This window comes from Oncorhynchus masou, chromosome 24, assembly GCF_036934945.1.
Source record: "Oncorhynchus masou masou isolate Uvic2021 chromosome 24, UVic_Omas_1.1, whole genome shotgun sequence".
In the NCBI taxonomy this organism is placed as follows: domain Eukaryota; kingdom Metazoa; phylum Chordata; class Actinopteri; order Salmoniformes; family Salmonidae; genus Oncorhynchus; species Oncorhynchus masou.
The window spans coordinates 25,458,360-25,480,966 of NC_088235.1; the positions used below are offsets into that span (position 1 = coordinate 25,458,360).

At 47.7% G+C, this 22,607-nt stretch overlaps 1 protein-coding gene across 3 annotated transcripts in view; it reads right to left on the reverse strand.

Annotated features, from left to right (window-relative positions):
• Positions 1–1,242: 1,242 nt before the first annotated feature.
• Positions 1,243–22,607, reverse strand: part of LOC135511929 (monocarboxylate transporter 4-like) — a 28,081-nt gene continuing 6,716 nt past the window's right edge. Inside the window, exons 2-8 of one of the 3 annotated variants that reach the window (XM_064933457.1) lie at positions 11,742–12,020; positions 10,366–10,509; positions 8,749–8,885; positions 8,076–8,543; positions 7,655–7,835; positions 2,891–3,111; positions 1,243–1,675 (exon numbers count right to left, since the gene is read on the reverse strand). In XM_064933457.1, the coding sequence (XP_064789529.1) occupies positions 1,628–1,675; positions 2,891–3,111; positions 7,655–7,835; positions 8,076–8,543; positions 8,749–8,885; positions 10,366–10,509; positions 11,742–11,964 (1,422 nt within the window). In that variant the 5' untranslated portion in view covers positions 11,965–12,020 and the 3' untranslated portion in view covers positions 1,243–1,627. Of the gene's footprint in view, positions 3,112–7,654; positions 7,836–8,075; positions 8,544–8,748; positions 8,886–10,365; positions 10,510–11,741; positions 12,021–16,131; positions 16,217–22,607 lie in introns of those variants that run through there. The other 2 variants (XM_064933456.1, XM_064933455.1) reach the window with 2 other exon arrangements.

Sequence of the window (22,607 nt, forward strand, 5' to 3'; positions counted from 1 at the left end):
TCCACCTGTCTGTCACGCCCTGGTCTTAGTATTTTGTGTTTTCTTTATTTATTTGGTCAGGCCAGGGTGTGACATGGGTTTTGGTATGTGGTGTGTTTTTGTCTTGGGGTTTTTCACAGGTATTGGGATTGTAGCTTAGTGGGGTGTTCTTGCTTAGTCTATGGCTGTCTGAAGTGGTTCTCAATCAGAGGCAGGTGTTTATCGTTGTCTCTGATTGGGAACCATATTTAGGCAGCCATATTCTTTGAGTTTGTGGTGGGTGATTGTCCTTGTTTCTGTCTATGTGTTACTTTGCACCAGTATAGGCTGGTTCTGTTTTCGTGTTACGTTTTTGTAGTGTTTGTGTTTAGTTGTTTTTTTTATTAAACATGAATCTAAATAGCCACGGCGCATTTTGGTCCGACTCTCTTTCGCCTAAAGAAAACCGTTACTGTCAGCGTAAACAACATAGACAAATGCTTGAAATATCCTTTAAAATGTACATCTGCAGTCCAAACAAAAACACTGAAACAAGCACTGCATTCTAGCAGAAAAGTGACACGCTAATGCCCTCAGTGTGTGTATATATATATATATATATATATAAATAAAAATGTCCAGTTCACTGTGATTTATCAAACATCTCAGCTATGACAAAGTCCTTACATTGGAAGACAAACAGTGAAATGTAATAAAATAAGGCTTAAACTCATTCAGTTCATGGAGTAAATATATATTTATATCAGAAACTATGTGTGTGTGTTAGGTTACTGGCTGAAGATGACTTTTATTGAAAGAAACTGATAATAATCTATGAGAGATGCTCACACCAAGCACCTAGACCTTACTGTAACCTGTATAACTCAGTAACATTATACCATAAAGACCTAGTGCAGTCAAAAACGTGATCTGTTTTTATTTCGACACGGTTGGAATAATACTGTGAAATTGTGAAAATATACTTTAAGTGTAAGAGCTGTTTGAAAAGACTGAAATTGAAGCCTGTTTTGTTGGGATGGAGGTTTTGTCCTGCCTGGTGACATCAATAGAACAATAAGAAACAGAGTTCCAAACCTCTTTGCCAATAACTGCTAGTTTTCCCTTCCACGCTCAGACCACTCTGACAGTATTATCAATATTCTTGCTTGAGAAATTGCTCTTTGCTAAGAAAGCTTTATTTTATTTGACCTATTTAATTGAAAACAATCACAGTAAGGTACTTAAATTGTTACCCAGAAATGATTTGCTATTGAGATTTTAAAAAACTGTTGCATTGGACCTTTAATAAAATAGTATATGTCACACCATCAATCATACAATAACCCATGTTGCCTGCAACCTGCCACAACATGGGTAGTTGAAATAATATTTTGTGGCTACTTTCTCGAACACAGATCACACCTAGTCCTGAACTAAAAAACACTTTCAATTAAGAATTTCCATTGAGCATGTTTCTCAGTCCAGGACTAAGCTGAATCTGGTTTTGGGAAACCAGCTCGAGGTCTTAAAAAAATCAAATTAAAATAAAACTCTTCTCATACAGAGATGTTTCTTGTCTTTGAAAAGAAGTCACTTCAAGATCTCACGTCACTGGAAGCCACTGTCACTCAGGAGGAAAGAAGAGTTCCATTGTTTCTTTCATCTCTCCTCACTGGGGAGTGTCTCCATAAACAAATACCGTCACTGTGGAAATGTCCTGGAAATGAAGTTGTTCCTTATTATTTTCTGTATCAACAACTGATGAGTCAGGCAGTGACAAGTATTGGTTAGTTCAAGGTTGAATGGGTGTGTGTGCGCATGCTCTTTGGTTCCTGCAAGTGTGTGTGGCAGTGCGAGTCCAGAAAACATTTAGTGTTCTTTCTGGTATGCGTGCTGGTCTGTACACAGCAAATTCTCCAGTGTTAAATCTACCACTCTTCCAGTGTCTATATGGGTCCACACTTTCCAGTGTTAAATTAACAAACCGCTTAGTGTAAAGCCTTATTTTCAAATTTCCCAGGTTGTCTTTCAAGTAAATTGTGGAGTTACCACCCATGACTGTATTTGTTAATGACAGAGACATGGCTGTTGCATTTGTTCATTTTCAGTCTTGTGGCCTTCACCAACTGAGATCCTAAGCAAATGTTATCATTACAATTGAATTCTTTATGACAATACATATTTCATAAGGCCTTATTTTGATGTATCCTGTGAGTGGCCTGAAGCTCATGGTTTGGCCTGCAAGTACATTTATGCTGGCTTGCAAAGTGATGTGTAATTCCTAATGGAGTCCAGCCAGAGTGGGATATCCAACATTTGGAATGTTTTATTGTTTATTCAGAATGATTGGGAATACTAAGATACTGTAGGAGACTACCAAAAGTATCTCAACTGGAACAACCATTTTAGTAACGGGTGCAATAAGTCCAGGTAACATATTGGATTAGTTTAGAAAAATGAACGTTATATTTGAGTAGAACAAGATTAATTAAATCTGCAAAAACATAAAACAAAGATTTGAAAAAAAAACATGCAATTTACCATGGTGGGAAATATGATAATGATTGGAGTCAAAGCTGGTTATTAACACCAACATTGGGGTTCTATTACACCACTCAGTGTTAATTTAACACCTAGAGTTAATTTAACTCCTATATCAACACTAGATATGTTACTGTAAAAACAACACTATGTAACACTGTGCATATTAAAGTACACAACACCAAACACGTACAGCGCACCGCAATCCATCCCTCCCTCCCTCCGTCAGTGTGTGTACTCATGTCTTCCCTATTGGTGCTTCATCGGGCTCATCAGTCACTCTCTCCTTAATTCATTAGCAATCTCCCCTCTATCACAGAGCCGTCTCTGGGTTCCCCACCCCTCCACTCTTCTCTGCTCCCTCCATCGCCTTTCCCGAGCCTGCCCTCACCCCGTCCGGCTGCTCGCTCTCAGTCTTCCCTCCCTCTGGCAGGCTGTTGAGCTTCTCCATCTCTGCGGGGGCTCCATTCTCTAGATGGGCTTCGGGCTCATCTGGCTTCTTCTTGATGCACAGGAAGTTGCCCAGGCAGATGACAATGGAGGCCAGAATGACCTCACAGCCAGCAAGCAGGAACACGTGCATGTAGTTATGGGTGGTGTCCAGCAGACGACCTACGCAGAGGAAAGGAGAAGAGAGAGGTTATACAGGTATGAAGAGTTCCTCCTATCCATTCAAGGCATAAGCGGTTTATTACTAGCTAAAGCCGTTTATTAGTAGCTAAAAATGTTTTTATGTCATTTCTGTCTATAATGTCTTCTGATTGTTTGAAGACTTCGTTCTAGACCACTAACCCAGGCTCAGCCCTAACCCCCACACCCCGGCTCAGCCCTAACGCCATGCCCACACCCCGGCTCAGCCCAACCCCATGCCCACACCCCGGCTCAGCCCAACCCCGTGCCCACACCCAGGCTCAGCCCAACCCCGTGCCCACACCCCGGCTCAGCCCTAACCCCGTGCCCACACCCAGGCTCAGCCCTAACCCCGTGCCCACACCCAGGCTCAGCCCTAACCCCGTGCCCACACCCCGGCTCAGCCCAACCCCGTGCCCACACCCAGGCTCAGCCCTAACCCCGTGCCCACACCCAGGCTCAGCCCAACCCCGTGCCCACACCCAGGCTCAGCCCTAACCCCGTGCCCACACCCAGGCTCAGCCCTAACCCCGTGCCCACACCCAGGCTCAGCCCTAACCCCGTGCCCACACCCCGGCTCAGCCCTAACCCCGTGCCCACACCCAGGCTCAGCCCTAACCCCGTGCCCACACCCAGGCTCAGCCCTAACCCCGTGCCCACACCCCGGCTCAGCCCTAACCCCGTGCCCACACCCCGGCTCAGCCCTAACCCCGTGCCCACACCCCGGCTCAGCCCTAACCCCATGCCCACACCCAGGCTCAGCCCTAACCCCCACACCCAGGCTCAGCCCTAACCCCATGCCCACACCCCGGCTCAGCCCTAACCCCATGCCCACACCCAGGCTCAGCCCTAACCTCATGCCCACACCCCGGCTCAGCCCTAACCCCATGCCCACACCCAGGCTCAGCCCTAACCTCATGCCCACACCCAGGCTCAGCCCTAACCTCATGCCCACACCCAGGCTCAGCCCTAAACCCGTGCCCACACCCCGGCTCAGCCCTAACCCCGTGCCCACACCCCGGCTCAGCCCTAACCCCGTGCCCACACCCAGGCTCAGCCCTAACCCCGTGCCCACACCCCGGCTCAGCCCTAACCCAGTGCCCACACCCAGGCTCAGCCCTAACCCCCACACCCCGGCTCAGCCCTAACCTCATGCCCACACCCAGGCTCAGCCCTAACCGCATGCCCACACCCCGGCTCAGCCCTAACCCCATGCCCACACCCCGGCTCAGCCCTAACCCCTTGCCCACACCCCGGCTCAGCCCTAACCCCATGCCCACACCCCGGCTCAGCCCTAACCCCATGCCCACACCCCGGCTCAGCCCTAACCCCATGCCCACACCCCGGCTCAGCCCTAACCCCTTGCCCACACCCAGGCTCAGCCCTAACCCCATGCCCTAACCCCATGCCCACACCCAGGCTCAGCCCTAACCCCATGCCCACACCCCGGCTCAGCCCTAACCCCATGCCCACACCCCGGCTCAGCCCTAACCCCATGCCCACACCCCGGCTCAGCCCTAACCCCATGCCCACACCCCGGCTCAGCCCTAACCCCGTGCCCACACCCAGGCTCAGCCCTAACCCCGTGCCCACACCCCGGCTCAGCCCTAACCCCCACACCCAGGCTCAGCCCTAACCCCGTGCCCACACCCAGGCTCAGCCCTAACCCCGTGCCCACACCCAGGCTCAGCCCTAACCCCGTGCCCACACCCAGGCTCAGCCCTAACCCCCACACCCAGGCTCAGCCCTAACCCCATGCCCACACCCAGGCTCAGCCCTAACCCCGTGCCCACACCCAGGCTCAGCCCTAACCCCGTGCCCACACCCAGGCTCAGCCCTAACCCCCACACCCAGGCTCAGCCCTAACCCCCACACCCAGGCTCAGCCCTAACCCCATGCCCACACCCCGGCTCAGCCCTAACCCCATGCCCACACCCCGGCTCAGCCCTAACCCCCACACCCCGGCTCAGCCCTAACCCCCACACCCCGGCTCAGCCCAACCCCACACCCCGGCTCAGCCCAACCCCATGCCCACACCCCGGCTCAGCCCTAACCCCATGCCCACACCCCGGCTCAGCCCTAACCCCATGCCCACACCCCGGCTCAGCCCTAACCCCATGCCCACACCCCGGCTCAGCCCTAACCCCATGCCCACACCCCGGCTCAGCCCAACCCCATGCCCACACCCAGGCTCAGCCCAACCCCATGCCCACACCCAGGCTCAGCCCTAACCCCATGCCCACACCAGGCTCAGCCCTAACCCCCACACCCCGGCTCAGCCCTAACCCCCACACCCCGGCTCAGCCCTAACCTCGTGCCCACACCCAGGCTCAGCCCTAACCCCGTGCCCACACCCCGGCTCAGCCCTAACCCCGTGCCCACACCCCGGCTCAGCCCTAACCCCGTGCCCACACCCAGGCTCAGCCCTAACCCCGTGCCCACACCCAGGCTCAGCCCTAACCCCGTGCCCACACCCCGGCTCAGCCCTAACCCCGTGCCCACACCCCGGCTCAGCCCTAACCCCGTGCCCACACCCCGGCTCAGCCCTAACCCCGTGCCCACACCCCGGCTCAGCCCTAACCCCGTGCCCACACCCAGGCTCAGCCCTAACCCCGTGCCCACACCCAGGCTCAGCCCTAACCCCATGCCCACACCCAGGCTCAGCCCTAACCCCATGCCCACACCCAGGCTCAGCCCTAACCTCGTGCCCACACCCAGGCTCAGCCCTAACCCCTTGCCCACACCCAGGCTCAGCCCTAACCCCTTGCCCACACCCAGGCTCAGCCCTAACCCCTTGCCCACACCCAGGCTCAGCCCTAACCCCATGCCCACACCCCGGCTCAGCCCTAACCCCTTGCCCACACCCAGGCTCAGCCCTAACCCCATGCCCTAACCCCATGCCCTAACCCCATGCCCACACCCAGGCTCAGCCCTAACCCCGTGCCCACACCCCGGCTCAGCCCTAACCCCATGCCCACACCCCGGCTCAGCCCTAACCCCATGCCCACACCCCGGCTCAGCCCTAACCCCATGCCCACACCCCGGCTCAGCCCTAACCCCATGCCCACACCCCGGCTCAGCCCTAACCCCATGCCCACACCCCGGCTCAGCCCTAACCCCTTGCCCACACCCAGGCTCAGCCCTAACCCCGTGCCCACACCCAGGCTCAGCCCTAACCCCGTGCCCACACCCCGGCTCAGCCCTAACCCCGTGCCCACACCCCGGCTCAGCCCTAACCCCGTGCCCACACCCCGGCTCAGCCCTAACCCCATGCCCACACCCCGGCTCAGCCCTAACCCCTTGCCCACACCCAGGCTCAGCCCTAACCCCGTGCCCACACCCAGGCTCAGCCCTAACCCCGTGCCCACACCCCGGCTCAGCCCTAACCCCATGCCCACACCCCGGCTCAGCCCTAACCCCATGCCCACACCCCGGCTCAGCCCTAACCCCATGCCCACACCCCGGCTCAGCCCTAACCCCATGCCCACACCCCGGCTCAGCCCTAACCCCATGCCCACACCCCGGCTCAGCCCTAACCCCGTGCCCACACCCCGGCTCAGCCCTAACCCCGTGCCCACACCCCAGCTCAGCCCTAACCCCATGCCCACACCCCGGCTCAGCCCTAACCCCATGCCCACACCCCGGCTCAGCCCTAACCCCTTGCCCACACCCAGGCTCAGCCCTAACCCCATGCCCTAACCCCATGCCCACACCCAGGCTCAGCCCTAACCCCATGCCCACACCCCGGCTCAGCCCTAACCCCATGCCCACACCCCGGCTCAGCCCTAACCCCATGCCCACACCCCGGCTCAGCCCTAACCCCATGCCCACACCCAGGCTCAGCCCTAACCCCATGCCCACACCCAGGCTCAGCCCTAACCCCGTGCCCACACCCCGGCTCAGCCCTAACCCCCACACCCAGGCTCAGCCCTAACCCCATGCCCACACCCAGGCTCAGCCCTAACCCCGTGCCCACACACAGGCTCAGCCCTAACCCCGTGCCCACACCCAGGCTCAGCCCTAACCCCGTGCCCACACCCAGGCTCAGCCCTAACCCCCACACCCAGGCTCAGCCCTAACCCCATGCCCACACCCCGGCTCAGCCCTAACCCCATGCCCACACCCCGGCTCAGCCCTAACCCCATGCCCACACCCCGGCTCAGCCCTAACCCCATGCCCACACCCAGGCTCAGCCCTAACCCCATGCCCACACCCCGGCTCAGCCCTAACCCCATGCCCACACCCCGGCTCAGCCCTAACCCCCACACCCCGGCTCAGCCCAACCCCCACACCCCGGCTCAGCCCAACCCCATGCCCACACCCCGGCTCAGCCCTAACCCCATGCCCACACCCCGGCTCAGCCCTAACCCCATGCCCACACCCCGGCTCAGCCCTAACCCCATGCCCACACCCCGGCTCAGCCCTAACCCCATGCCCACACCCTGGTTGAACACTAACACTATCCATAACTCTAAGGACATGTCCACAACTAACTCTAACCTAATGCTTCCCTGTGGGTACCGACCTGCTCCAGGCGGTCCCACCAGCACAGCGATTGCCTCCATGAGCAACACCAGCCCTAAAGCGCTGGAGAACTTCTTGGTGCCCACGATGGCCATGAGAACCTCGAACTGCAGCGCCCCTACCATCCCGTAAGAGAGGCCAAAGAAGATACAGAACACCACCAGACCAGGATAGTCTGTCGCCTGCCAAAAGAGAAGCAACAATTAGTTACATTATACGACCATAGAAATATAATTACCATTACTGATGAATCATTTTAATTATATGGATCCAATAGCTTCGTATCTCGAGATCCGGTCAATACAGAAATGCCATAATGATACAATAAATGTATTAAATATAATTTATGTATTGTTAACATCCATATACAGTGGAAATACATCCATCCAAATAATATAAATCAAAACTAGTTCCAGCCTTACCTGTGAGCTGACCACGTCGGTGATGCCATTAAAGAGTATGGCGAAGCTGAACAGATACACACATCTAGGACGGACCCACTTCATCCCCGCGATCAGCCCACACGTGGGCCGGGCGAAGATATCAACAAACCCTAGGATGGTGAGGAGGAGGGCAGACTTGGTGTCTTCATTCCCCATCTCCTTGGCATAGCTCACCACAAACACAGGGGGCACAAACAGACCCAGTACCATGATGGACGCAGCTATGGCATAGATGAGGAAACCTCGGTCTTTAAATACGCTAAAGTCCAGGAGCTTCTTTGGAGGTTTAGGCTTTTTTTCTGCTTGGTCTACAGCCTGTAACTCCTGGTCCTGGGGCTTCTTGGGGCCCACCAGGGGCCTCATCAGGGCCCCACATGCGCAGCAGTTGAGCAGCAGACCTCCCAGGATGAGGAAACCGCCTCTCCAACCGTAGTGGTACTGCAGTACCTTTGGGGGTGAAATATGAAGAAAAACATTAACAATATCGATGATCCGTAACGCCAACAGAGAATATAATTTCTCCATTGTATTTATTTTAATCGTTCATCAGAGTAGCAACGCTACTTTCATTGTGTTCATACATGTTTCTCTCAACATCATAATACTGATCTACAACTGCAGAGAGGGAGACTGAAGAGGAGAAGTGTAGTACCTGTCCCAGAGGCGAGAGGCAGCAGAGGGCCACGGGGCTCCCGGCAGCAGACAGTCCGTTAGCTAGAGGCCTCTTCTCACTAAAGTAACGATTCAGCATGATCAGAGATGGCTGGAAGTTCAGTGCCAGGCCCAGACCTGGTAGAAAAGGGGAAACAGTTCAATTGTGTGTGTTTACTAACCCGTTATAACTCCAGTACAGAGGTAGATGTGTGTTTACTAACCCGTTATAACTCCAGTACAGAGGTAGATGTGTGTTTACTAACCCGTTATAACTCCAGTACAGAGGTAGATGTGTGTTTACTAACCCGTTATAACTCCAGTACAGAGGTAGATGTGTGTTTACTAACCCGTTATAACTCCAATACAGAGGTAGATGTGTGTTTACTAACCCGTTATAACTCCAGTACAGAGGTAGATGTGTGTTTACTAACCCGTTATAACTCCAGTACAGAGGTAGATGTGTGTTTACTAACCCGTTATAACTCCAGTACAGAGGTAGATGTGTGTTTACTAACCCGTTATAACTCCAATACAGAGGTAGATGTGTGTTTACTAACCCATTATAACTCCAGTACAGAGGTAGATGTGTGTTTACTAACCCGTTATAACTCCAGTACAGAGGTAGATGTGTGTTTACTAACCCGTTATAACTCCAGTACAGAGGTAGATGTGTGTTTACTAACCCGTTATAACTCCAGTACAGAGGTAGATGTGTGTTTACTAACCCGTTATAACTCCAGTACAGAGGTAGATGTGTGTTTACTAACCCGTTATAACTCCAGTACAGAGGTAGATGTGTGTTTACTAACCCGTTATAACTCCAGTACAGAGGTAGATGTGTGTTTACTAACCCGTTATAACTCCAGTACAGAGGTAGATGTGTGTTTACTAACCCGTTATAACTCCAGTACAGAGGTAGATGTGTGTTTACTAACCCGTTATAACTCCAGTACAGAGGTAGATGTGTGTTTACTAACCCGTTATAACTCCAGTACAGAGGTAGATGTGTGTTTACTAACCCGTTATAACTCCAGTACAGAGGTAGATGTGTGTTTACTAACCCGTTATAACTCCAGTACAGAGGTAGATGTGTGTTTACTAACCCGATATAACTCCAGTACAGAGATAGATGTGTGTTTACTAACCCGATATAACTCCAGTACAGAGGTAGATGTGTGTTTACTAACCCGATATAACTCCAGTACAGAGGTAGATGTGTGTTTACTAACCCGTTATAACTCCAGTACAGAGATAGATGTGTGTTTAATAACCCGATATAACTCCAGTACAGAGGTAGATGTGTGTTTACTAACCCGATATAACTCCAGTACAGAGGTAGATGTGTGTTTACTAACCCGTTATAACTCCAGTACAGAGGTAGGTGTGTGTTTACTAACCCGTTATAACTCCAGTACAGAGGTAGGTGTGTGTTTACTAACCCGTTATATATAACTCCAGTACAGAGGTAGATGTGTGTTTACTAACCCGTTATAACTCCAGTACAGAGGTAGATGTGTGTTTACTAACCCGTTATAACTCCAGTACAGAGGTAGGTGTGTGTTTACTAACCCGTTATATATAACTCCAGTACAGAGGTAGGTGTGTGTTTACTAACCCGTTATAACTCCAGTACAGAGGTAAATATGCATGATACTGGTGGCCAAGGACGCCAGAATCATTCCCAAGGAGGCAAAGAGCCCTCCCACCATCATCACTGGCCGACACCCAAACTTGTTCACCAGCACACTGCACAGTGGACCTGCAGACACACACATATGCACAATGAGGCTTGTGTAAAGCCAGTACAGAGCTGAGTAATAAAAAAAGTGTTCCAGTTCTCTGCCCCTTCCACTTGGAATGAGCTACAAAAGGACAGGGAATTACAGGAGCCTCTCTTTGAAATGAGTTTAAATCTAAAATCTATGGTGGAAAATTAATTGGGGGGGTGGGCTGTCAATTTCACCAAACCTCCCCCAAAAATATATTCTGTTCAATGTAGATAATGTGTGCTTAGTGCTTTAGGTTGTAAATGTCTCTGAAATTTTGTGCTGCTATTTTGGCCAGGTCTCTCTTGTAAAAGAGAGGTTTCATTTCAATGCGACTGACCGAACATAGTAATATTGTAATATTGTTGTATTAGACATTTTGTAGATTTTCAGTGGTAAAGTAGTGGTGTAACAAATGTGTTGTATGATGTATTGTTTAATTTAAATGTTTTGTAATGTAATTGCCTCCCCCTTACTGGGGATCCATAATAAACCCCAGGAAAAGTAGCTGCTGCCCTGGCAGGAACTACTGGGGATCCATAATAAACCCCAGGAAGAGTAGCTGCTGCCCTGGCAGGAACTACTGGGGATCCATAATAAACCCCAGGAAGAGTAGCTGCTACCCTGGCAGGAACTACTGGGGATCCATAATAAACCCCAGGAAGAGTAGCTGCTACCCTGGCAGGAACTACTGGGGATCCATAATAAACCCCAGGAAGAGTAGCTGCTACCCTGGCAGGAACTACTGGGGATCCATAATAAACCCCAGGAAGAGTAGCTGCTACCCTGGCAGGAACTACTGGGGATCCATAATAAACCCCAGGAAGAGTAGCTTCTTCCCTGGCAGGAACTACTGGGGATCCATAATAAACCCCAGGAAGAGTAGCTTCTTCCCTGGCAGGAACTACTGGGGATCCATAATAAACCCCAGGAAGAGTAGCTTCTTCCCTGGCAGGAACTACTGGGGATCCATAATAAACCCCAGGAAGAGTAGCTTCTGCCCTGGCAGGAACTACTGGGGATCCATAATTAATACAAATACCTAGTAAAATAAAATGACATACATGAAGATCCTGTCAGTTTGGTGTAGACTCTGGAGGTTGTAACGCCCAGGTCTGACACCTTCTCTACTCTTTTTTGTACTGGCTCACCATTGCGAAAACACTTCAGTTGGATATATATACACAATACCAGTATGTATGTATGTATGCATGTGTGTGTGTACCTGTGCCATAGAGCATGGCCAACAGTATAGAAGAAATCCATGCACAGTCGCTATATCCCACTCCGAACTCTCTGATCAATTCCTTGAAAAACACACTGACAGCCTTGGGGAAGGCATAGGAGAACCCAGTGATGACAAACCCTCCGGCCAGCACGGCCCAGCCCCACCCTCCGTCTGGCGCCTTCACATCACTAGGCTCATCGTCTACCACGGCTCCTCCCATGATGCTTTCTGCTAGGAGATTCCCTCAACCCTCTGTCCCGTCAGCTTGGGTCAGAACTGAGAGAGAAGAGACGTAGATGTAGACAGTAATAGAGAAGTGGGTAACATCAGGGTTAGACACACAGTGTATAAGGGAGGGTCAAGTTATTACTACAAGTTATGAGATTGGGGCACCAGTCCATTATTGGTCTTCTAAGTATAACTCCATAAGACTAAAACATTAGTAATACTTGGTAGTGAGCCATTAGATCTGTCTGGTACCAGAAACAACACTTGTAAAAAACACATTTGTTGAAAGATAACAAATACACCACAAGGAATGGCGTTTTGGGACAGGGATTTTCAATAAAGTGAAAGCTACTGTAGTTAACAACAGCATGGATACAACACTTGGCAATAGGCCGAGGCCTATACTTTAAGAGTTGGGAAATTGTCTGTGGTACATAAGCTAATATTTTAGCAAAATGTGTATCAATTATCAATAGGCAGGATCATAAGATAAGGCCTACAGCTTAACGCCAACAAGCAAAGAAAGGCAGTCAGGTTGTGTGCTTATTTATCTGTGTTGAACTCTGGGATCTTCTCAGGGGCTCTGGTACACATTCCAAAGTTCCTCCTTCCATATAAATCCATAAAGTGGCGAGGACTCAATGTCGTAAGAGTGTCTATCAAGAGCTTAGCCCAAAAAACATATTTGTGTGCTATTTGTGTCATCCAGGAGGGAGTCCCCTATGGGACATGGACAGTTTGACAACAAGTGAATAAAGGCATTCACAGTATTTTATAGTTCTCGGGATGGTTTGACTCAGCCTACGTGACCTCTGATTGGCCGAGCTTCAGGTCAGTCCTTTCATTTGAGTCACAGTGTGAAAGAGGGTGTGACTGAGTTAGGTCATGTTCATAACATTGATGTCCATAACTGGCTGTACCAGTGGCTGTACCTTCAGTCACAGAACCTGTTTCAATGTTCATGTAATTTCCTTGTGTTTCCGTGGATACCAAAATTTATATGGATCATGATTAAAACGTTTTTTTAAAGTTATCTGAAATAAAAATGTACACGAAGCATAGTGAAAGACATAGCATAGTAACACAATGATACCGGACATTCTCAAAAGGACACTCAGAGCCAAAGAGTAGGAAATGTAAGGTTTTGGCACGCTGTGTCCTTTGGGGAAGAGAATGTAAGGTTTTCAGTGAGGTTCAAACTCTTATTATTGTAGCAGTCTGGTCCCATGTTGTTTTCCAGGGACTACACTCTGCAACATCTGGTTGTTGTGCAAAGTAGAAGGGTTTCCATTGATAGAGGCCATTTGCTGCTGGGTCCAAGGCTAGTGCCATTGTTATTCAATGGTGCCATTTGGGTGGCTGTAATCTCAATTTGAAAGGGGGGGGGGACAGAAGAGGGTGAAGGGTCTTTCTCTGTGTTCCTGGATGAGCTGAAACCAATGAATAACTATAACAGCAAATCAAAACAAGGAGACATCCTGTTCCAGCACCCACACCCTGCAGAAAAGACACAGCAGCGTCCTCCACAGTACAACAACAACAACAAAAAAGCGCGCAGACTTTCACATCAATTGACTTATGTCAATGGGACACTTCTGGGAAAATTCAGATCTGCAGTTAGACTATCGGTTATATACTCCTTCAGTGTCTATTAGCCCTCTGATCTCTCATTTATTTCTTTAGTACAGAAAAAAGGTTTGGAGTCAAGGTATTACACAATATCTGTGATAGTCCTGGAAGTTGCTTTTTATTTCACCTTTATTTTACCAGGTTGGCCAGTTGAGAACAAGTTCTCATTTACAACTGTGACCTGGCCAAGAGAAAGCAAAGCGACAGAGTTACAAACAAACGTACATTCAATAACACAAAATAAAATAAAGATTTTTCTATTTATGTTCCCTTGCGTGCAAATGTAGACAATAAATAGGCAAAATAATTACAATTTTGCATTAACACTGGAGTGATAGATGTGCAAGTAGAAACACTGGGGTGCAAAAGAGCAAGAGGATAAGTAACAATATGGGGATGAGGTAGTTGGATGGGCTATTTACAGATTGGCTATGTACAGGTACAGTGATCGGTAAGCTGCTCTGACAGCTGATGCTTACATTTAGAGAGGGAGATAAGTCTCCAGCTTATTTTTTAGATTTTTGCAATTCGTTCCAGTCATTGGCAGAGAACTGGAAGGAAAGGCGGCCAAAGTAAGTGTTGCTAACACTGCTGGAGCGAGTGTTGCGGGTGGGTGTTGCTATGATGACCAGTGAGCTGAGATAAGGCGGGGCTTTACCTAGCAAAGACATAGATGACCTGGAGCCAGTGGGTTTAGCAACAAATATGTAGTGAGGGCCAGCCAACGAGAGCATACAGGTCGCAGTGGTAGGTAGTATTTGGTGACAAAATGGATGGCACTGTGATAGACTGCATCCAATTTGCTGAGTAGAGTGTTGGAGGCTATTTTGTAAATGACATCGCCAAAGTCAAGGATCGGTAGGATAGTCAGTTTTACGAGGGTATGTTTGGCAGCATGAGTGAAGGAAGCTTTGTTGGGAAATAGGAAACCAATTCCAGATGTACTTTTGGATTGGAGATGATTAATGTGAGTCTGGAAGGAGAGTTTACAGTCTGAACAGACACCTAGGTATTTGTAGTTGTCCACATATTCTTAAGTCCGTCGAACCGTCCAGAGTAGTGATGCTAGTCGGGCGGGGGGGTGCGGGCAGCAAATCGGTTGAAGAGCATGCACTTAGTTTTACTAGCATTTAAAAGCAGTTGGAGGCCACGGAAGGAGTGTTGCATGGCGTTGAAGCTTGTTTAGAGGTTTGTTAGCACAGGGTCCAAAGACGGACCAGAAGTATACAGAATGGTGTCGTCTGCGTAGAGGTGGATCAGAGAATCACCAGCAGCAAGAGCGACATCATTGATATATACAGAGAAAAGAGTCGGCCCGAGAATTGAACCCTGTGGCACCACCATAGAGACTGCCAGAGATCCGATTTGACTCACTGAACTCTATCAGAGAAGTAGTTGAACTGTCCCAGTAGACAACAGCAGTCTCTTATATAAGGAGGCTGCAGTGAAACGGTCTCAGGGAAGGTAGCCGAGGGGATGACTGTTTCATATTTTAGGTTATTACCTGCAGAGGGGGGATAAACTTTGAGGAGGCCAGGATCATTCCCAAGGAGCCAAATCACAGATTTGGCACATCATTGTGCACGTTATGTTACACATCATGAAATATATTGATACATTATGGCTATGTAGTGATGTAACGAGGACAAAAGGGAAAATAAATAAACAAATATGGGTCTGTAGTCAAAAATATCTAGAAAATAGCATAGCTCAACTAGGTTGGCGCTCTCCCTCCTGCCTTCCCTCCCACTTCTCTCCTAAAACGCTCTGTTGACGTCAGAGATACACTTCTTTTTGTGAGGAAACATCTAAAAATAACAGGAATTTCGCAATATGAAAAGCGTATACTAAAATACGACATGTCATGTCTCAAAATTGATATGCATCTTACCTCTATATTGTTTTATGTCCTCCTGATTTGAGAAGAAAGATGACGAGTTCAAGGGTGAGCCTGTCAGTTTGCCTTAATTCTCTCACAGCATCTGGCCTAGCTGACACAATGCTATTTTACAGATTTAAAAAAAACTTTTGTCCTCCATTGATTTAACTGCCCTAATTTTGACAATCCTACAAGAGTAAAAACTCCAATAACATTTTGTTTATGATAGAGACTTGTGGTTTTCTTAGAGGAGTATCTGCACAATGAACACATTTTACCGGTTGGTCAAAAGATGCGTTTGATTGGACACCTTATCACTATTGGATAATGCAACCAAACCATATTACACTCTTTAAAAATGCAAAGAGGTGGGTGGGGCTGGCTTTAAGAGGGTGTGCACAATGCTGAATGTGTGTAGACAAAGGAGAGCTCTCCAGTAGTACAAAAACATTCAAAAGGCCATTTTCTTAACAGTGTGGTTACAACTTTGTCAAATTACTTTCCACTAAAAAGCCATCTACACATTCAGAAACACTTTTTTTGCCAGCAAGTGACAGAATAAATACAACTTGAATATTGTTGATAATATGTTTTTAAAAATCTAAGTAAACATCAGATTCCACAGCATTGAATCTGTAGCAAATCACCTACCCTTGATGCAGCTGTAACTCTCTGAATGGGATGTGAGGTGCGCGTCTGCTGTATGAACTACTCCAGTGTCGCATGTAGCCGCCTGGCTCCCAACCAACAGGCAAACATACACTTCTCCCCTAGCCCCACCTCTATAACCGGGTATCCCAACCCCTCGTGCTCCATGCAGCATTCAGCCAGCACCCCACTATCAGCTCTCCTAAAATAAGATTGACATTTCCCATCCCAGGACACATGCACGATTACGAGGATCACTTTCTCTGTGGATAACAGGCAATGCTGTACAGGCGGGAAACATTCAGACCTTTAACGAAGAGGGGTGCACTGTTACCGTGTTGCTCACATTGCCTAGAAGGCCGTGTCAGTTGGGGATTGGACATCCCACGGCATCAAGATCGAATGCTTTCCTGCTAGGACTTCTGCCAGGCCAAACTGACATACACCACATTTGTAAACACATTCTCTCGCACACCTGTGGCACTGATCCTTGTAGACCACTGATTGGCAGAGTACTGATGTCTGTTCAGAATATTCAGGGCTAAAGATCCAGTGGGACCAGGCAGGTTGTGTCACAGGCTAGATGTGTTTCCCCTCTACACCAACACTATAGCTAACAGTATGGGTCTGGCACAGGACAAGCCTTGGGACCTGTTATTTTATCATTGGGGCTTCCAGAAGCCAACAAGTACCAGCCAACCATATCCATGTGGCATTACGGTCTCTCTTGGCTTCAAGAATACGTTTCCTGCCAAAGAAGTGAACATCTGTTGAACCCTGAATCCTAAACCAGTAGTTAACTTACAGCACAATGTAATGATTAAGAGTGAGAGTATTCCATTCATGGCTTGGATGACCAAGCACACAAAACACTATAATCTCGGTCACCTGTTATAACTACTGTTCTAGACCTTCTTGGACTGAAGAATGTAGGCACACCTGGACATCTCAGAATATATATAGATCATTTACAAAGTATTCCCTTGCCTTTTCCACATTGTTACGTTACAGCCTTGTTCTAAAATTGATTAAATTATTCTACACACAATACCACATAATGACAAAGTGAAAACAGAGCAAATTTATATATTTTTTTTAAAACTGAAGTTATCAGACCCTTTGCTATGAGACTCGAAATTAAGCTCAGGTGCATGCTGTTTCCATTGATCATCCTTGAGATGGTTCTTCAACCATATTGGATTCCACCTGTGGTAAATTCAATTGATTGGACATGATTTAGAAAGGCACACAACTGTCTATACATCGTCCCACAGTTGACAGAGCAAAAACCAAGCCACGAGGTCGAAGGAATTGTCCGTAGAGGTCCGAGACAGGATTTTGATGATGCACAGATATGGGGAAGGGTACCAAAACATTTCTGCAGCATTGAAGGCCCCCAAGAACACAATGGCCTACATCATTCCTAAATGGAAGAAGTTTGGAACCACCATGACTCTTCGTCTTGGGCCGGAGGTAGCCTAGTGGTTAGAGCATTGGGCCAGTACCTGAAAGGTTGATAGATCGAATCCCCGAGCTGACAAGGTACAAATCTGTTGTTCTGCCCCTAAACAAGGCAGTTGACCCACTGTTCCTAGGCTGTCATTGTAAATAAGAATGTGTTCTTAACTGACTTGCCTAGTTAAATAAAAGGTCAAATAAAAAAATTAAATACAAATCCCTAGAGCTGGCTGCCTGGCCAAACTGAGCAACCAGGGGAGAAGGGCCTTGGTCACTCTTACAGAGCTCCAGAGATCCTCTGTGGAGATGGTGGTCCTTCTGGAAGGTTCCCCCATCTCTGCAGCACTCCACCCATCAGGCCTTTTTGGTAGAGTGGATGTCCTTGAGTGTCTCAATGTCCGAGTGGCCCATCCAAAGCCCAGACTTGAACTCGATTTAACAGGTCTGTAGAGACCTGAACATATCTGTGCAGCGACGCTCCCCATCCAACCTAACGGAGCTTGAGAGGATCTGCAGAGAATAGTGGGAGAAACCTCAAATACTGGCGTGTCACGCTTTTTTTTTTTATTTAACTGGGCAAGTCAGTAAAGAACAAATTCTTATTGACAATGACGGCCTACACCAGCCAAACCAAGACGACGTTGGGCCAATTGTGCACTGCTCTATGGTACTCTCAATCACAGCCGGTTGTGATACAGCTTGTAGAGTCATACCCAAGGAGACTCAAGTACTATGTATAGGGTCTGTGACACCATTTCCCCCCCTTTATTTAACTAGGCAAGTCAATTAAGAACAAATTCTTATTTTCAATGACAGCCTAGGAACAGTGGGTTAACTGCCTGTTCAGGGGCAGAACGACAGATTTGTACCTTGTCAGCTCGGGGATTTGAACTTGCAACCTTCCGGTTACAAGTCCAACGCTCTAACCACTAGGCTACCCTGCAAATAAATTTGGCAACATTTCTAAAAACCTGTTTTTACTTTGTCATTATGGGGTATTGTGTGTAGATTGACGGGGGGGGGGGGGGGACACACACACACACGATTTCATCAATTTTAGAATAAGGCTGTAACATAAAAGTCAAGGGGTCTGAAAGCTTTCCAAATGCACTGTATGTTCTGTACACTGTAAAAATGTGTTGAATCAACCTAAAGCTAGAATCCTTACTTGAAACAATAACACTGCAGACACCACGCCTCTGTTTTGATAAAAAGATGAGGGATGGGCCTGGAGAAATGTAACCACTCTCAAATTTATAAAACAGAGCAATGGATGCAAGGACTGACTATGCATGAAATCAAAAGGATAGTTTAAGCCATGTTGAGGCTATACATTGTTTACAAACATTGGGGTAAAACAAGCATATTTTGAGTTCTGATGGGGTACGACAGTTGAAGTAAGCTTGAGGAAAGTATAAGATAGTGGCTTGCGAAAGTATTCACACCCTTGGCATTTTCCTATTTTGTTGCCTTACAACCAGGAATTAAAATGTATTTTTTGGAGGTTTGTATCATTTGATTTACACAACATGCCTACCACTCTAAAGATGTACAAATATTTTCTTGGGTGAAATAAACAAGAAATAAAACCCCCCAAAAAACAGAACTTGAGCATGCATAACTATTCACCCCCCCCCCCCCCAAAGAATACTTTCTAGAGCCATCTTTTGCAGCTGCAAGTCTCTTGGGGTATGTCTCTATTAGCTTGGCACATCTAGCCATTGGGATTTTTGCCCATTCTGCAAGGCAAAACTGCTCCAGCTCCTTCAAGTTGGATAGGTTCCGCCTGTGTAATGCAATCTTTAAGTCACACCACAGATTCTCAAATGGATTGAGGTCTGGGCTTTGACTATGCCATTCCAAGACATTTAAATGTTCCCCCTTAAACCACCCGAGTGTTGCTTTATCAGTATGCTTAGGGTCATTGTCCTATTGGAAGGTGAACCTCTATCCCACTCTCAAGTCTCTGGAAGATTGAAACAGGTTTCCTTCAAGAATTTCCCTGTATTTACGCCATCCACCATCCCTTCAATTCTGACCAGTTTCCCAGTCCCTGCAGATGAAGAACATCCCCACAGCATTATGCTACCACCACCATGCTTCGCAGTGGCGATGGTGTTCTCGGGGTGATGCGGTGTTGGGATTGCACCATACATAGCGTTTTCCTTGATGGCCAAAAAAGCTCAATTTTAGTATCATCTGATCAGAGTACCTTCTTCCATGTTCGGGGAGTCTCCCACATGCCTTTTGGCGAACACCAAATGTGTTTGCTTTTTATTTTTCTTCAAGCAATGGCTTTGTTCTGGCCACACTTCCATAAAGCCCAGGTCTGTGGAGTGTACGGCTTAAAGTGGTCCTATGGACATACTCCAATCTCCACTGTGGAGCTTTGCAGCTCCTTCAGGGTTATCTTTGGTCTCTTTGTTGCCTCTCTTATTAATGCCCTCCTTGCCTGGTCCGTGAGTTTTGGTGGGTGGCCCTCTCTTGGCAGGTTTGGTGTGGTGCCATATTCTTTCCATTTTCTAATAATGGATATAAAAATGGTGCTCCGTGGGATGTTCAAAGTTTCTGATATGTTTTTATAACCCAACCCTGATCTGTACTTCTCCACAACTTTGTCCCTGACATGTTTGGAGAGCTCCTTATTCTTCATGGTGCTGCTTGCTTGGTGGTGCCCCTTGCTTAGTGGTGTTGCAGACTGGAGTCTTTCAGAACAGGTGTTTATATACTGAGATCATGTGACACTTAAATAAAGTCCATCTGTGTGCAATCTAACCTAATCTAATTATGTGACTTCTGAAGGTAATTGGTAACTGGGGCTTCATAGCAAAAGGGGGTGAATACATATGCACACACCACTTTTCAGTTTTTTTATTTTTTGAAACAAGTTTTTTTTGTTCATTTCACTTCAGCAATTTGGACTATTTTGTGTATGTCCATTACATTAAATCCAAATAAAAAACATTTAAATTACAGGTTGTAATGCAACAAAATTGTAAAAGTGCCAAGGGGGATGAATATTTTTGCAAGGCACTGTATATTCTTCAAGAATCAATGGATATATATTTAATCTATAACTCCAAAAATGGATGTAGCAACCAAGGATTCTGCTTTAAAATATCAAGGCAACAAGCAGCAACAGGATTGTGAGCTTGCTCAACAAAATAGTATTGCATTTGGTTGCCTTATAATTGTATGTTAAATCAAACACAATAGGATTGTTTATATGAGCAATAGGAGTTTGCGCAACAATTGGACATATAGCTGAACCAACTTTCAGTTGAGTGAACATACAATTCAACCATATTTTCATATTTCCCAGGGTGCCTTGCCTTTCAAGTGAACTGAAGTTACTTACCACCCATTACTTTATTTGTTAGCGACAGAGACATGGTTGTTGTATTCAATGGTTCTTAGGCCAGGGCATTCACCATGTGATTGTCTACGTGAATATGTCATCATAAAAATTAAACTATGACAATACATAACATAAGGTCTTTCTTTGAGGACCTCATTACACCCTAACATAGTGGTCTGAAACTCCTGGTATACAAGCCACATCAAGCCTGGAAGTGACATTACACTGGCTTGCAGTGATGTGTAATTCCTATTGGAATACAGTCATTGAGGATATTAAACAATATGACATTTTAAAATCACCTGCAACCTGCATTGGGAAAGACTTCCAGGAATATTGAGACGACCTAAATCTCATTAAGTGGGACCACCATCTCCGTATCAGGTGCACCAACTAATAACAGATTGGATGAGTTTAGATAAAATGTGTTATTTATGTTTGTGTAGCATAAGATTAAATCAACGTACATGCAAAAACGCAGGTATTGAAACAAACAATTGAGAAGAAAAAAAACCTGTAATTGAGCATTCTGGGAAATATGATAATACTGGCCGTGGTTTTGAGCAAACATTAATTTGTAATTTTACTCAACAAGCTGGTTCAAATTCAGCTCACTTCGAGCAGTTTGTTGAGTAAACAAACTTTAGCAAATTCATGTCCTTTTGAAGTCACAAAATAATGCTGATTAAGCAATTGGTGAATTTATATACAGTATTTTTTTGCCTCAAATCTCACTGACTTATCTTTGCTATTCGGTCTTATTCATACTTTCCATGAAATAGCATGGGTGTCGCGGCTATCGTTGTGGGAAGGAGGAGCGGACCAAAATGCAACGTGGTTGTTATTCATTTGATTTTAATAAAGAAACTATACACGATTAAACTAACAAAATAACAAACGTGCGAAAACCGAAAACAGCCCTATCTGGTGCAAAACACCGAGACAGGAACAATCACCCACAAACACACAGTGAAACCCAGGCTACCTAAATATGGTTCCCAATCAGAGACAATGACTAACACCTGCCTCTGATTGAGAACCATATCAGGCCAGACATAGAAATAGACAAACAAGACGTCCAACATAGAATGCCCACTCAGATCACACCCTGACCAACCAAAACATAGAAACATACAAAGTAAACTATGGTCAGGGTGTGACAATGGGAGTCACATTGCTCCAAATGTCTTTCTGAGAGAACAGGCTAAAGGCTGAAACCATCAATCTTGTTTCAGAATTTGAACGCGTGAACCCCCCCCCAAGGTGCGGACTCCGGCCGCAAAACCTGAACCTATCGGGGAGGGTCTGGGTGGGCATCTGTCCGAGGCGGCGGCTCTGGTGCTGGACGTGGCCCCCACTTCACCGTAGTCCTCCCCCACCCTGTCCGCTTCTGTGACCTCCTAGCTACGGCAACCCTACTAAATAACACGGGACAGAGGGGCAGCTCGGGACAGAGGGGCTCCTCAGACTCCGGCAGCAGCGCCGGACAGGCGGGAGACTCCGGCAGCAGCGCCGGACAGGCGGGAGACTCTGGCAGCAGCGCCGGACAGGCGGGAGACTCCGGCAGCAGCGCCGGACAGGCGGGAGACTCCGGCAGCAGCGCCGGACAGGCGGGAGACTCCGGCAGCACAGGAGAGGAGGAAGGCTCTGGCAGATCCTGGCT